The sequence below is a fragment of the Pleuronectes platessa genome, chromosome 1 (assembly GCF_947347685.1).
Source record: "Pleuronectes platessa chromosome 1, fPlePla1.1, whole genome shotgun sequence".
Lineage (NCBI taxonomy): Eukaryota > Metazoa > Chordata > Actinopteri > Pleuronectiformes > Pleuronectidae > Pleuronectes > Pleuronectes platessa.
In genome coordinates, this window is record NC_070626.1 from 21,962,929 (window position 1) to 21,975,788 (window position 12,860).

The following is a 12,860-nucleotide window of genomic DNA, read 5'->3' on the forward strand; positions in this document are numbered from 1 at the left end:
AAAAGTAATTTCATTTAAAAATGATGAATTAATTTACCTGCTCATATAACTGTTATTTGACTGTTAGTATTTGACTTCTTTCTGTCAAATTAAAGCATAGCGCAATTTGGTTCAAGCAGTCACTTTAAAGTTGATTCTGAAACATATATTCATCGATCATTTGTGTTTTGGTTGAATTCGGGGCCAGTATAAGACTGAAACATCATGGAAGATTATCACCTGAACTGCAAGGTGATCACATTATTAAACCCAATCACAATCTGTGTGTCAAAGTGACAAGAGCGGCAATTTTATTTACCCTGCATGTTCTAAATCTTTGCAAATAAACTGATTTATAGGGCAGAGGAAAGCATTGTGGGGATCTGATTTGGAGGCAATGAGTGACAGCTGGGGAAAAACTGATTGGACACTGAAAGAAATGGAAAGGGAGGGACCTCTACTGTGAGCATGAGTCATCACTCTCCACCCCCACCCCCCCAAACTGCCTGTTTTGTCTTGCAGGTTGGAGATTTACTGAGCTACATTTTCTTTGCAGGAAACATTCAATTTCACATTAAACTGAACGCAGACCATAACAAGCAAATTATAGTGAGTGATATCATGAGTCAAATCTGCAGGAGGTTCCCAGCAAAGGTCCAGTAGCTGCTTAAAATCTATTTACAGTTAGTACTAAGATATCCTGAACATAAACAGATTACACATGTATCACCTTTTCATTCATCAGTCTCCTTAAACACAGTTATACTGGGATACATTTTCAAAATGTTACTGGAACAGGATTTAATATCTTGAAATTTATGAAAATTACAACTACCTTATCTGTAAAGGAGATTTCCGGGGGGAAACTCAGCAAAGTGGCTCCAGGATACTGATTCCTAAAATCAGTAAAGACTTCAGCCTCACCTCTATGCTATGTAACTGTGGGAGGCAGCCATTCATGATAATTGAATTTATGTTTCCCCACAGTCAAACAGGTTAGTTTGGGGTTGGGAGGGGGGTTGCTGTGAGTGAAATCCTCATTATTTTTGATTGGTCCATTCAACTCAATTGCCAGAAGTGAGATGGTGCAGAAGGAATTCATTTTGTTAATATTATTTCACAATTAACAAACAGCAATATCATTATTCTTTCACTTTGAGAGTTATATGGATCTAGAGCATTGACAAACAAATTGCTTCAATATTGTCATCCACCAAACATTGTGCTTTGCTTTTGTTTGGGTTTGCGACCTTCACTGTGCAGAATGATGCATGTGTACAAGAAGGTTGTTTTCACATTCATCTGCTGAAGGCAAAATGTGTCTCTGTGCTCACCTTAAATCTGAGTTCAACACATGCAGACACACATACACTTTTATGGCATTGCTACTGGTGTGGAAGCCAATCACAGTTCAACAGTCAGCCTACAAGTGTGAGGTGGAAACAAACATTTCCTCTGTACACAGACTGAATATTCACATTTCAGTGAAGTCAAAGACATCTTGTTTTCAGCAGTGACATTTTAGAAGCAGCATTTTTTTTAATAATTACAAAATTCAAAATGTAGGACTTAGAAGAGGCAGCTGTGCGATTAGGAATGTTACTAAAGTAATTGTACTTTCTGTGGATTAATCAGATACAAATCATTACTCCAAGCAGAGTATTTTATGTCTGGAGGGGATCTTCAAGATGACCCTTACGCTGCATGAATCACAAATAAATTTCCCTTGATGCCAGCCAACCTGGAAGAATACAAAAGAAGGTGCAGGAAAGCAGTCTTGGCTTTAGGACAACAATCACGGTCAGCATATGATATGTACCAAAACGCTATTATCAGACATGCGCTGAAGTCCAGAAAGTTTCCCGCAATTTTGCACCGGGCAATTTACCTAACTGTTCCCCCCAGCGCTTTTATAAAATGTCTCGCAAATGTCAGGGTGTACAAATTGGGATACAGTCCCATTTCCTAGCATCAAAGACTGTCAGTTGTTGCGAAAAGCTAAGACTTTCACATCTGCTCCCTGAATAAGCATTTACTGATTTGTACCTTGAATTATTTCAAATGTAAACGGTATGCACCGCGAGCATCAATAGACACAACATGTTGAGAAGCAACGCTTAGACTTGAAATGACGTACAACAATATTATGTAGTTCAAGAATAATTGTGCTGTTATTGTGGCATATATTGTGGTTGTTAACATATGGTTGAAAGGAAACAGAGAAATGTCAAAAGGCTATTTCTTTGTTTTAACAGGAAATACGAAATAAGGTCAAATATGATGCAGTGGATCTACTCAAAATGATTACGTGCTTCATTGGTGCCTGCTTTGAAAGATTTCTCTTAAGTGTGACATTACTGTCAATACAGTGCACCAAGGAAACAATACAAACTATATAAAGCCAAAGAGGAAACGGACGTGAAACTGAAAAGAGGGGGTGGAATCATCTAACTATATTCACAAAATGTAAAGAAGCAACAGAAAGGATGGTTTTCTCTCCTGAAGGTGAATTTCATGGTACTAAAGGAAGACAAAAGAAGAACAGGGCCAAGTCCATTAAGGAGTGCAAAAAGGAGTCAAGCTAAATGAAGGCCTTGTGGTGGAAGGCATGGTAATAGGGATAAGACATCTCAAGGCATTTATGAAGATGCTTCCAGTAGTTTGAAGACTGGGTTGACAACACAATATGCAATGAAAGGAACTGGGGAATGGGGTGGGGGCATTGGAGAGGTCTTGGGGGAGGGGGGAGGCTTTGTAGCGCAGCGTTATGTGCTGATTTTTGATAGAGTTGCCTTTAGCCTTTACATGACGGGCACAATCATCAGTCCAGCAATGTTTTGGATTTACAGTACCTGTTAAAAAGGAGGCAGAGAGATACAGAAAGAAGGTACAACTGTTTTCTGTAAACCACAATATCTAGAATTGTTTTATAATTTGCTTACTGACTGCCTCGGCGTCAACAGATGGCCATAAACTCAGAATTGCCCTTTAGTTTCACTTCATTATCCATTCTGACATCATGATCACGTTAGCAGTTTCCGATTTGTGAGGAAGAATTATTACCGTAACCAATTTATAGCAAATGATTTCACTTACAGTCAAAGTGGAAGCTGTGGTTGGTGTAACGATCACAAATGTCTTGTGGTCTAAGGAAATATATTGATTAAAACCTGCATAGGTGCGTCTCGTCTGCTCCTCTTGTTATTTTTGTGGGTAACAAATAACCATTGGACTGTTAATGACTCTTCAACAGGAAGGTACATCATTTGAAATGTGGGAAATCAGAGATCTGCAACCATGCTATCACAGTATCAACATTCAATGGTTTTCAAATATTTCTTTGGTCACCTTGTCCAGCCCTAAGCTTAAGGTACTAGAACAGACTATAATTTGTAAAGGTGGTAATAAGTACAGGTAAGAAGTAGAGCGGACCATTGATTTTGATCCATTTGGCACAAAATTGAAAACAGATCTGTGAGTGTAAATACAATTGTGCTGTAAATCCCAAACAAAACCTATGTGGGCAGAAATACAAAATCATGTGCAACTGTTCCAAACCAGCAAAGTAACAGAAAGCAGACATTAATCAGTAAACATACAAAGCAGTCCTCTCCCCACTTCCTAAATTATGAATGTTATTCAAGCACATCTGGCCACTGAAGCATTAAAGTGCCCATATTTTGGCAATTTAATTTTAAATTGGGGGTTTAATATGATCGGTCAACCTGGCGGTAAAGACGGTGAAGGAACAATGAGAGAGAAGCAAGAAAACTTCTGTTATTTGTTAAGGTCAGCAGTGCCATGGAGTGTCGAGCGGACATGCTCTTCCCTGCCAAATTAATCTGGAAACAGAGTAGAAGAGGAGTGGGGGCACCCCAGCTGAGAGCAACAGAACTTCTTCTGGTTGCTGCTGAGAATATAAATAATGTTGGCTATAGACATAAGGTCAGTGCAACTTACTTTTATTAGCAAAGGTGCAACAGCAGTTACAACAGCAAAAGTAAATCTTAACAGGTGCAATGTAAATCCATTGCACCTGTTAAGAACAAGACCTTCAGTTTCAATTGGCCTATGATTACAAAAAACAACAATCAACATCCACTGCTTCTCGTCAATCAGGTAAAAAGTAGAATAATGCCATTTGTTACTGGTGTGAACCCAGTGCTCTGTGATCCTGATTTGTTGGTATGTGCCACGACTTATGGCACCTTACAGAAGCCAACTGTATGCAGGCTGTGTTTACAATAAGACAGTCTGTTCTAACACAGATAAGTGTGGCTAGGCTATTACAATAAATAGTGATAAAGCTAAATGAGATCACTGCAAAACTAAATTTCATGCAAGAGAGGAAGCCTGTCTATGACAAATCCTTTATCACTTCAAAGTACACAAATGCCCCAGTTAATGCTGAGGACACCAACATATCTAAGCATGATAAATCACCTTTTCTGCTCATTGTCATAGTTAAATAATGGAAAATATATAAACATATATATATATATATATATATGAATACAAATATTAAAATGATTCCTTAACAGTAATGAGTAAAAATTGGATTAAGTGATAGTTGTTTTGTTATATAATTATTCTGAACATATCCAAAAGAAAGACCACCCAGATAATGTGTTGCAGGAATGAGTCATCTCAATCTAGCTGTCCACAGGGCATGTATCTGATTAGCATACCCACACTCACACCAGGATCAGATGTAAATATTGCAATGAGGCCTCCTGTAATAGTATCAATTCAGGATCAAGGAGCCGTTCCACTTTATTTTTTTTTATATATTGGACGCCTGTGAGAATAGTGATATATGACTTCAATGATTGTTATTTAAGCGACATTATGTAACTTCTGCGGCCGTCTCAGCAGCCACATGTGGTAATTTATTGGGTTCGGAGTCTGAGCAATTAAGCGGTTTTCAGTTCACAAAGAAACAGACTATCAATCGCTTCACCAAACAGACTGACTGGCTCTGAACAGCACATTTTCCTCATGATACCAGGCTACATGAACCTGAAGAGCTGTTGCCATAACAAATATGTCAAACTGCTTTTGCAAACTGTGGTATTTTAAAAGTTCCCTCAGTGAATATTGGAGATGAACACTGATTTTAAGAAAGTCTTTTTTGCAGCAAAGGGCCGAAACCAAGCCTGTAAACACTGCTCGAGGACTCAAGCCATATGCTGGGCGCCTGTGGTACAAGGTGAGCAAGCAGGTGCCAAGTATTCTTGACAAATCTTCAGTATGGCTTAACACTTAAACTTGCTGTACCTCATTCTGGCAGTTTAAGCGCCTGACTATTATTCAGTTAGGGACTTCTAATGCAATATCGTACCTCTTCACCAAAGGTATGAAGGTCAAGAACAGGTGTTTGGGGCATGAAGTGAGAAATTAAGAGGTCAATTCTCAATATTTCAGGTAAGTGTATAATCAGTGTAGTGTAGGCTGCTATTTTATGTAAAAAAGTTGCATAATGTTGCAGAAACTGCAACTTTCAGTAATAGCTGTAACTACCAGCACATTCTTCCCCCCTTCACATTAGCATGAACTGTTACTTGTTGATATGTGGATGCATCAGTTGTAAAGGGAGCTCTCTCTACCTCCTTTGCTGTCTCACTCTCTCTCGTCCTTTGTCTCGCTCTCTCACCCTCACAGTCAATGGTGTTGTGGCAAGTTCAATCAAACATTAATAAAGTGCAAAATTTGAGAAATGATTTACTTTTAGAGGTGCACAGAAACTTTACTGAACCACACACTGAGCTGTGAGGTGTGAGATACAGCTTTGTCGGCAATGCAGTTAAACTGAATGGTGAGTCGATGTAGGTTGGCGGGTTGGCACCTGCTCAGGTAGGCACAGGAAAGCTCGCTATGTTTGTTCAAGTTGTTGCTTAAGTGAACCTGAGGCTGGAGAATGTATAAGATGAAAGGGCTAAAACGACTCTACGGGACAGTGTGGTGAAGCACCAGCAGAGGGGTTGTCTGCTCAGCAAGGCTGAACGATTTGCGCTCTGTAGTGCGAGGCACCCCATTTGGCTAATGAAGTCCCAGACTGTCTTCACACCACACCCCCACCCACCGCTCCACTATGAAATGCTCTACTCATGAAAGTAATGAGGCAGGGAGGGGGAGAAAGACTCTTCTGGCCACTGATAACCTCAGACTAAACTTGCAACCTTACGAGACAAGGGCCTAATATCTGGCCGTCAATCAGCCCCAGCATCCCTGGCTGGAGTGTTTAATTACAAGGATCAATTATTTACCAGCCTCCTCTTTCACTACTCAGTGCTCCCAAAAAAGGAGTGTAAAGAAAAAAAAAGAAAAACTTTGGCATGACCCAGGAGAAGTTGTTGGGGCAAATTTAGCACAGAGAAAACACTATAATGCTTGTTCATGATAATACGTACAGTGTTTATATTCTGTATCTGAGCTATACAACAACTTCTACATGTATTGTAAAATCAACATACACAAAACATTGTTTTAAAGCTTATATAACTTTCTGAAATAAAATAATCTTATTTTAGAAAAAAAATGTACTACTACACATAGTTAATAAAAATAAGTAAAATAATTCCTGACATATTAATAATGAGAATTTTCACTTACAAAACTATAAATATATAACACAACCATACGTAATTTATAAATTGTCTGTCTTAACAATGCTGATTCTTTACAAAGGATGCAAAAATAACATCTTCAGGATGCAACTTTTGTGACTCCCTCAAATTCCAATCTACTCCTACAGCCATTTCTAGTCCTCAGCTGCATGTGCCATACAGCAACTGCAAGGCTTTTAACTAATTTGAAGAGACATGATCATATTACACCTTTGCTTGTACTCACAGCAGCGCTTCACCTGGCTGATGCTGGGAATGTAAGGTAACTCAGACGAAGTCACACAATAAGGATATTTTATCTGAAACTGGGTACATTTAAAATGCAACAGCACACTTGATGATGAAGAAAACTGCCGTCTGTTTTAACAATAGATGTGTAACCAATTTTATATTATGCTTCTAAATTGTCTCAGACAAAAATACTTTATACTCACTGGTCCAAAATGTACTAGACCTGGGCAGTAAAACAATTGGAATTGGAATTATTCAAATATAACTATAATCAATAGTGATATAACAAAGGTGTGATATTTATCTCAATATTACCACAGTGAGGAGATACAACTCGTGATTTATTTACTTCAGATTTGTAAAATATCTTACTGTTTAAAAACGTTTTGATAAAGTCATTATCTGTTCACAAAGAATAACCACAACTTTCACTCTGAGAAAATATCAGTCTTTAAACCTAAAATAAATAATAATGTGAAACGTATTGTGATAATTATCAATAAAAACTGATATTTTAGTTTTGATATAGTTATATTGTACAGCCCTATCCAGAAAACCTCCATACTCTATATTCAAAAAACCCACATTCAATGTAAAAATGAGAGATAAAACAGATGGTAACTGCTCAAGTCCTTCATGTCAGACTGCTGCACACCACCTTTCCTAGTCTATGTTCCATCTTGCATCTAAAAATGCAAAAAGAGAAATAAGACATTGAGAAGTAGCAGCTGGTGGAGGGTTCTGTGGTCATCTATCCATAGCACCAAGTGCCTCTTCAAGTGTCCGGATTGCAGGCGGCCAAATAACCCAAATAACGGGGCAAGTGAAAAATGCAGCACTCGTCCACTGCTGTGGTTCAGGGCTTTAACAAGCTACAACACCTTTGATTTGTGGTTCGTCTGTTCTGCTGTATTTTTTGTGTTACATTTCTATTGTCATCATGAGTCAAACCTGGTTAATGCTATTTATGATGTGCAAGCTCAACACTCGTGGCCACCTGCTCTCTCTCTCTCTCATAAGCTGGCATTAATAGTTCTGTAACTTTTCATTACTTTAATTTATACTTTAGGTTCTTTACTCTGCCGTTGCCTCTGAATTGGTAAAGCGTATCAGCTTTTAATATTCATGTTGCATATATATATATATTCACACATAGAAACAGAACAGACAGAAAACAATACAATACTGACTGTGAATTACGTATCTGGACATTTTTTAGACTGGCCCAATGCCAAGGCTGATGCTCACATTTCAGAAACTATACTTAAATTCTTAATTATGAAACAATCTCAACATAACATACTCTATCTTTCAGTTTATTCAGTTTACTTGTCAGTGATCCCGCTCTACATTGCTTGACGTAAAAAGTACATGGTGTCATATGTAACTATCCACTTTTGCCTGCTAAAAAATAACTTGACTGTTGAAAGGCTGAGATTGATACAAAAGTAGGTTTAACATTTATGGCCTCATTAATTCCACAAGGGGGAGTGTGTTGGGACTGAAAAGTAAGTGTAGGCAGCTTGTTTCTACTTCTACAGCAGCACAGGGTTTCTCCCCTGGACTATCAGCTGATGGCTCATTAATCTATTCTAGAGGAGGTCCCCTGCTCAAGCAGTCTGCGTCCGTGAAGGATTCCTCATGCTTCTTCCTGAGAGTGACTATTATTGAGTTTAAGAGGAGGTTTCATAAAAGCATTATAACAGCATTATATAAACAGGTACAACCGGCTTTTAAATGGAGTGGGGGGGGGGGGGGTCACTTGATTGGTTAATTGCATGGTACACCCAAAAGTAGCGCATAGATAGCGCGTGTGAAAAACAGACAACAGACACACAGCTGATCTGCAGCGCGATGACCGCCAGTGAGTCCAGAGTGTTCAGGGATGGACAGTGAAGACTGTTTGATCGACCCCTGCTATAGAAGAAACTATGGTGGCCTTCAGGTTCTCTTGAGACAGTGTTTGGTTTGTGAGTTCTGGGCTACTGTAGAAACATGGTGGACTGTGGAGAAGAAGAAGCACCCCCCATGTAGATGTAAAGGGCCCATTCTAAAACAAAAACCACGATTATTTGTGTCAGATGATTATAAACTAATGAGAAAATTGTATCAAATTAAATATTGTATCCACATTTGTATTGTATCCTTTAAGCATTGTACAAAAGCATGTTGGTTGTAAAAGTATCAAAATATATTATGGGCTACCAGTTCAAATAGCCTACCTGCAAACACATTTACAGCCAGCTGTCCTGTGTGGGAGGCAGCAGGACACCGAAAGGCTCCATTTACACACTTTAGTTTAACTGCAGTATTTGCCCTGACACCCATCATCGCTTAAGTACTCCATTCATATGTACTCTGCTTCAGCTGACAAGAGCAATTACATATTGATGATTATTTTAGCCATTCATACTACTAATATCTCTGCCCTCAGTGATTATAGTGGACATTTGTCTGATATAAGGGAAGGGTTTCCTCTTCACACCAGTGACACAAACACTTCACCACCACATTCTTGCCTGTGTCAGAGAGTTATGTCAGACTGCAGATTTCGAATTGCCTGACTAAGACTGACAGAGCATTTAGCTGTCCCTACAGCTTACAGAGCATGCGGCTGTCCCTACAGAATTATCAATTAGTCATATGAATGTGTAACATGACAAGGTTCAAGAACCCCTAATATCTTTGTAATGTTGCTGTGGCTATAAAATAATCAGTGAAACTGCAATAACATGTATCACATAAATAAATGAATCAACAGATAAGACTTAAAACATCTGAATGTAATCAGATAACATTTCCACAGAACGTCAACTGATTGTGTGCAACAGCATGAACTGTACAAAAAAGGAAAATCTATCAAACTGTTTTTAATAGCATCTGATTGGCAAGCTGTCTTGGGACAGTTGGCAAATGGGCGGGCAGCGGAGGAGTTTAGAGGTGCTAAAGTTCAGGCAGGAGCGACGCAGCACCCTGTGTACTGCCAACAGACTTACAGTGGCGCAATTCCTGACTAAGTTGTTGACCCATGGCCCCCACCTGCCTTGACTATGCATTATATTGGAGGGGGGCATCACTTCCCCTCCTATGCTGCTTGCCACACCAGAAGGCTTTTGACTCATGCCCATCTGTCCTCATAGAACATACATTAAGGGAAAGCCAAGATGCGGGCACCCTGTACAATTTCCTCTTTGCCTTTATAACGAGCCATGATATAGTGTGTGAAGGGATTTTTTTTACCTTAGAAATTAACATCTCAGTAAACACAACAAGGATCCGTAAAGTAGTTATTTCCATTTCCACTACATTATCTTCAAATTGCAATTAGAGGAATAATACTACAAGCATTTTCAAATTTACTTCTTACCATTGGCATTTTTTTATTTTTTTATTACACATACCATTAAGCTAACGCTTTTATCCAAAGCGACTTACAATGATTGCATTCAACCATGAGGGTACAAACTCAAAACAGCAAGAATCATCTAAGTATCGAGCCGTATCAACATGTAGGACACTGGTAGGTGTTCAATAAGTTCTGACACACATTAGATGGACAGAACGTACGAAACATCTCTCAGTATGAGTTTGCATGTCTATGCCATTACCAGGGCAACCAAGGCAGGCCAGATCACAATGCCTGAAATACAAATACAAACTAATCACTTGCAAATATCACTGTGGACAGTGTGAAGGATTAATTTCAGTCACACATCAAATTTGCCAGTCTAAACATATTCTAAGAACTTTTTTTACCACTGAATACATTGTACTGTCAATAATGCTAATAAGGAGGATGTCAAATTATAGCATTGATTTTTTTTTTAATACTTTCACATGACACAGATTTGGTCTGAATAAATGTCATTTGAACAGACTTAAACTTTCCTGAAGCCAGCAAAAATAGGCAAAGGTGCAAACGTACCTGACCAGGTTGGATGTCTAAGTAATGAAGCACCTCTTTGAGCATAACAGGCGTGTGAGGGGGCTTTTCAGAGGAAGGACAAGACAGTTCTTCAGATCTGTCACTGTGACCAGGACCAGATGATGCAGCAACTGTAGAAGAGTGTAGGCTTAACTTCCATGACCTCCACGATCTCCACACAGCCAGACGGGTTTTCCGTAACACTGGGTTGGAGCGCAGAAACATGTGGGAAATCATGGTCCTTACAATGATCTATGAAGAAAATAAAAGCAATGTCATTGAGTGTTAATACCGATTACAAGGCGTGGGAAATAGTAAAACTGCAGAATATGGGAAGTGTTTTGAAGCAAGATGGTGATGGAGTCAAGTAGCAGGTGATTACAGGCACTATTAAGTTTTAATGATGTTATCTGGTTTACTGGTTACATGAAGTAAGGCTTTGTGTTTTGTGCAAATATATTTTAATTGTATAAAGCATATGGTTTCCCACCTGGGGATGCTCAATCAAAACAAGAGGATATCGCTGCTTTAAGCCAGTACAGAACCCTCTTAACGGTTGCACCCATTACAAAATACCTCTCTCTGGATCATATACCGTGTCACCACCACAACTACAATAAGAGAAAGTCATTATTTGGCTGATTCGTTTAACATAGTACGTGAACAATACAACCCGCACCATGCACCAAAGTCAGCCACATGGTTGAAAAGGTATTCAGGTGTTTCCTGGCAACCATATGTATTGAAAATAAGGGCTCAGTTAAGATGCATGATTCCAACAAAATATATATTTTGTTCAGAAGCTGAAGTCTGCTCACGACATTGGTTAACACAGTGGAAATGTTTAATGGCAGCAGAGTAACACAGTATTTGGATAGGTGGCAATAATTTACTGAGTGCAGATGTGTTACTGCTGTCAGATTGCTGGCCAGAGCGAAGAACAGGAATCAAAATCAACTTTTTACATTCATACACATAAATGAAACATCACATCTTGAAGGTGGGGAGGGATTATATCTAACCAGAAGAGCACTAAAGAAATAATAATATGACATTTATCAGAATCAGAATTCTTTGAATTGCCAAGTATATTTACACATACAGGAAATTGCCTTGGTGCGGTTGGTGCATTGGACATAAATCAACAATCGGACATAAAATGATCATTATCAATATCAACTGCTATGAACAGGGTCAGGGCTACAATTGAACTTTTTGGCCACATCACCAAGCCATAGCTTTATTTGATCACTTACTAATCTTTTTATGATTAGTGATGTTTGTTATTTACCTTAATGGTCATACGAGTATAACCTAATTGTTTTCTCATGATAATTAAGTTGATTTAATCTGTTGTTTTCTTCACCAGAGCAATACGTTGAGTGAATGGATAAGGTGAATAATGCAAACAATGATAATAATAATAAGAAATAATTCCTTGGTGTTATGTTTCCAAGGGCCTGTCATAGTAGCAACGCCCACATGTCCTCTCATTGCCATAGCTACTTATCTGCTAGCCATGAAGCTAGGTGTGGGTAGGAGGTTAGCATGACTTTACAGCCCTGGGTTGTTGCTGGTTTATGTAATTTAACCAAACGCGTGACATCGTGTTTTTCTGACATATTGGATAATACTACAGCAGATTAGCTAACCTACCTACCATGCTATGGGAAAAACACAAACACCAGAGCTAGCGTGGAGCAGCTGTACACAAATGGACGTGTGGAGCAACACATGCACATGACATTGTGTTAGCAAGTGTGAACATTAGGTTTCTTACCCTGAATCGTGACAGTGAGTGGTGGCTGTAACGGTATTTATGAGCAGTGGCATTTTAACACCCGACATGTTTGTTAGCACAGTTAGCTAGCTACCCTCACTGCCAATAAGCATGTGGAGCAAAGCAGCACATTCGTTTACACTCAAGGACGGTTCGCCCCGGTTAACTGTGCCGGACAACCGTGCGTTCACCTCGGGGAGGTCGGCTGGAGCTTACCGTAGTAGACCAGGAGGCAGTAGCTCCGCCTTCCATCGCGGCAGCATGGCAGCCGCAGCCGCATCCGCGTCACCGTGACCCCGCCCCGTGACCAGCGGCTCTC

The 12,860-nt window shown here is 39.3% G+C and overlaps 1 protein-coding gene across 2 annotated transcripts in view; it reads right to left on the bottom strand.

The window, feature by feature from the left end:
* Nucleotides 1–12,847, bottom strand: part of mettl15 (methyltransferase like 15) — a 39,931-nt gene extending 27,084 nt beyond the window's left edge. The window contains exons 1-2 of one of the 2 annotated variants that reach the window (XM_053426093.1): nt 12,758–12,847; nt 10,762–11,013 (exon numbers count right to left, since the gene is read on the bottom strand). In XM_053426093.1, the coding sequence (XP_053282068.1) occupies nt 10,762–11,013; nt 12,758–12,793 (288 nt within the window). In that variant the 5' untranslated portion in view covers nt 12,794–12,847. The other variant, XM_053426101.1, reaches the window with a different exon arrangement.
* Between the last annotated feature and the right edge of the window lie 13 nt (nt 12,848–12,860).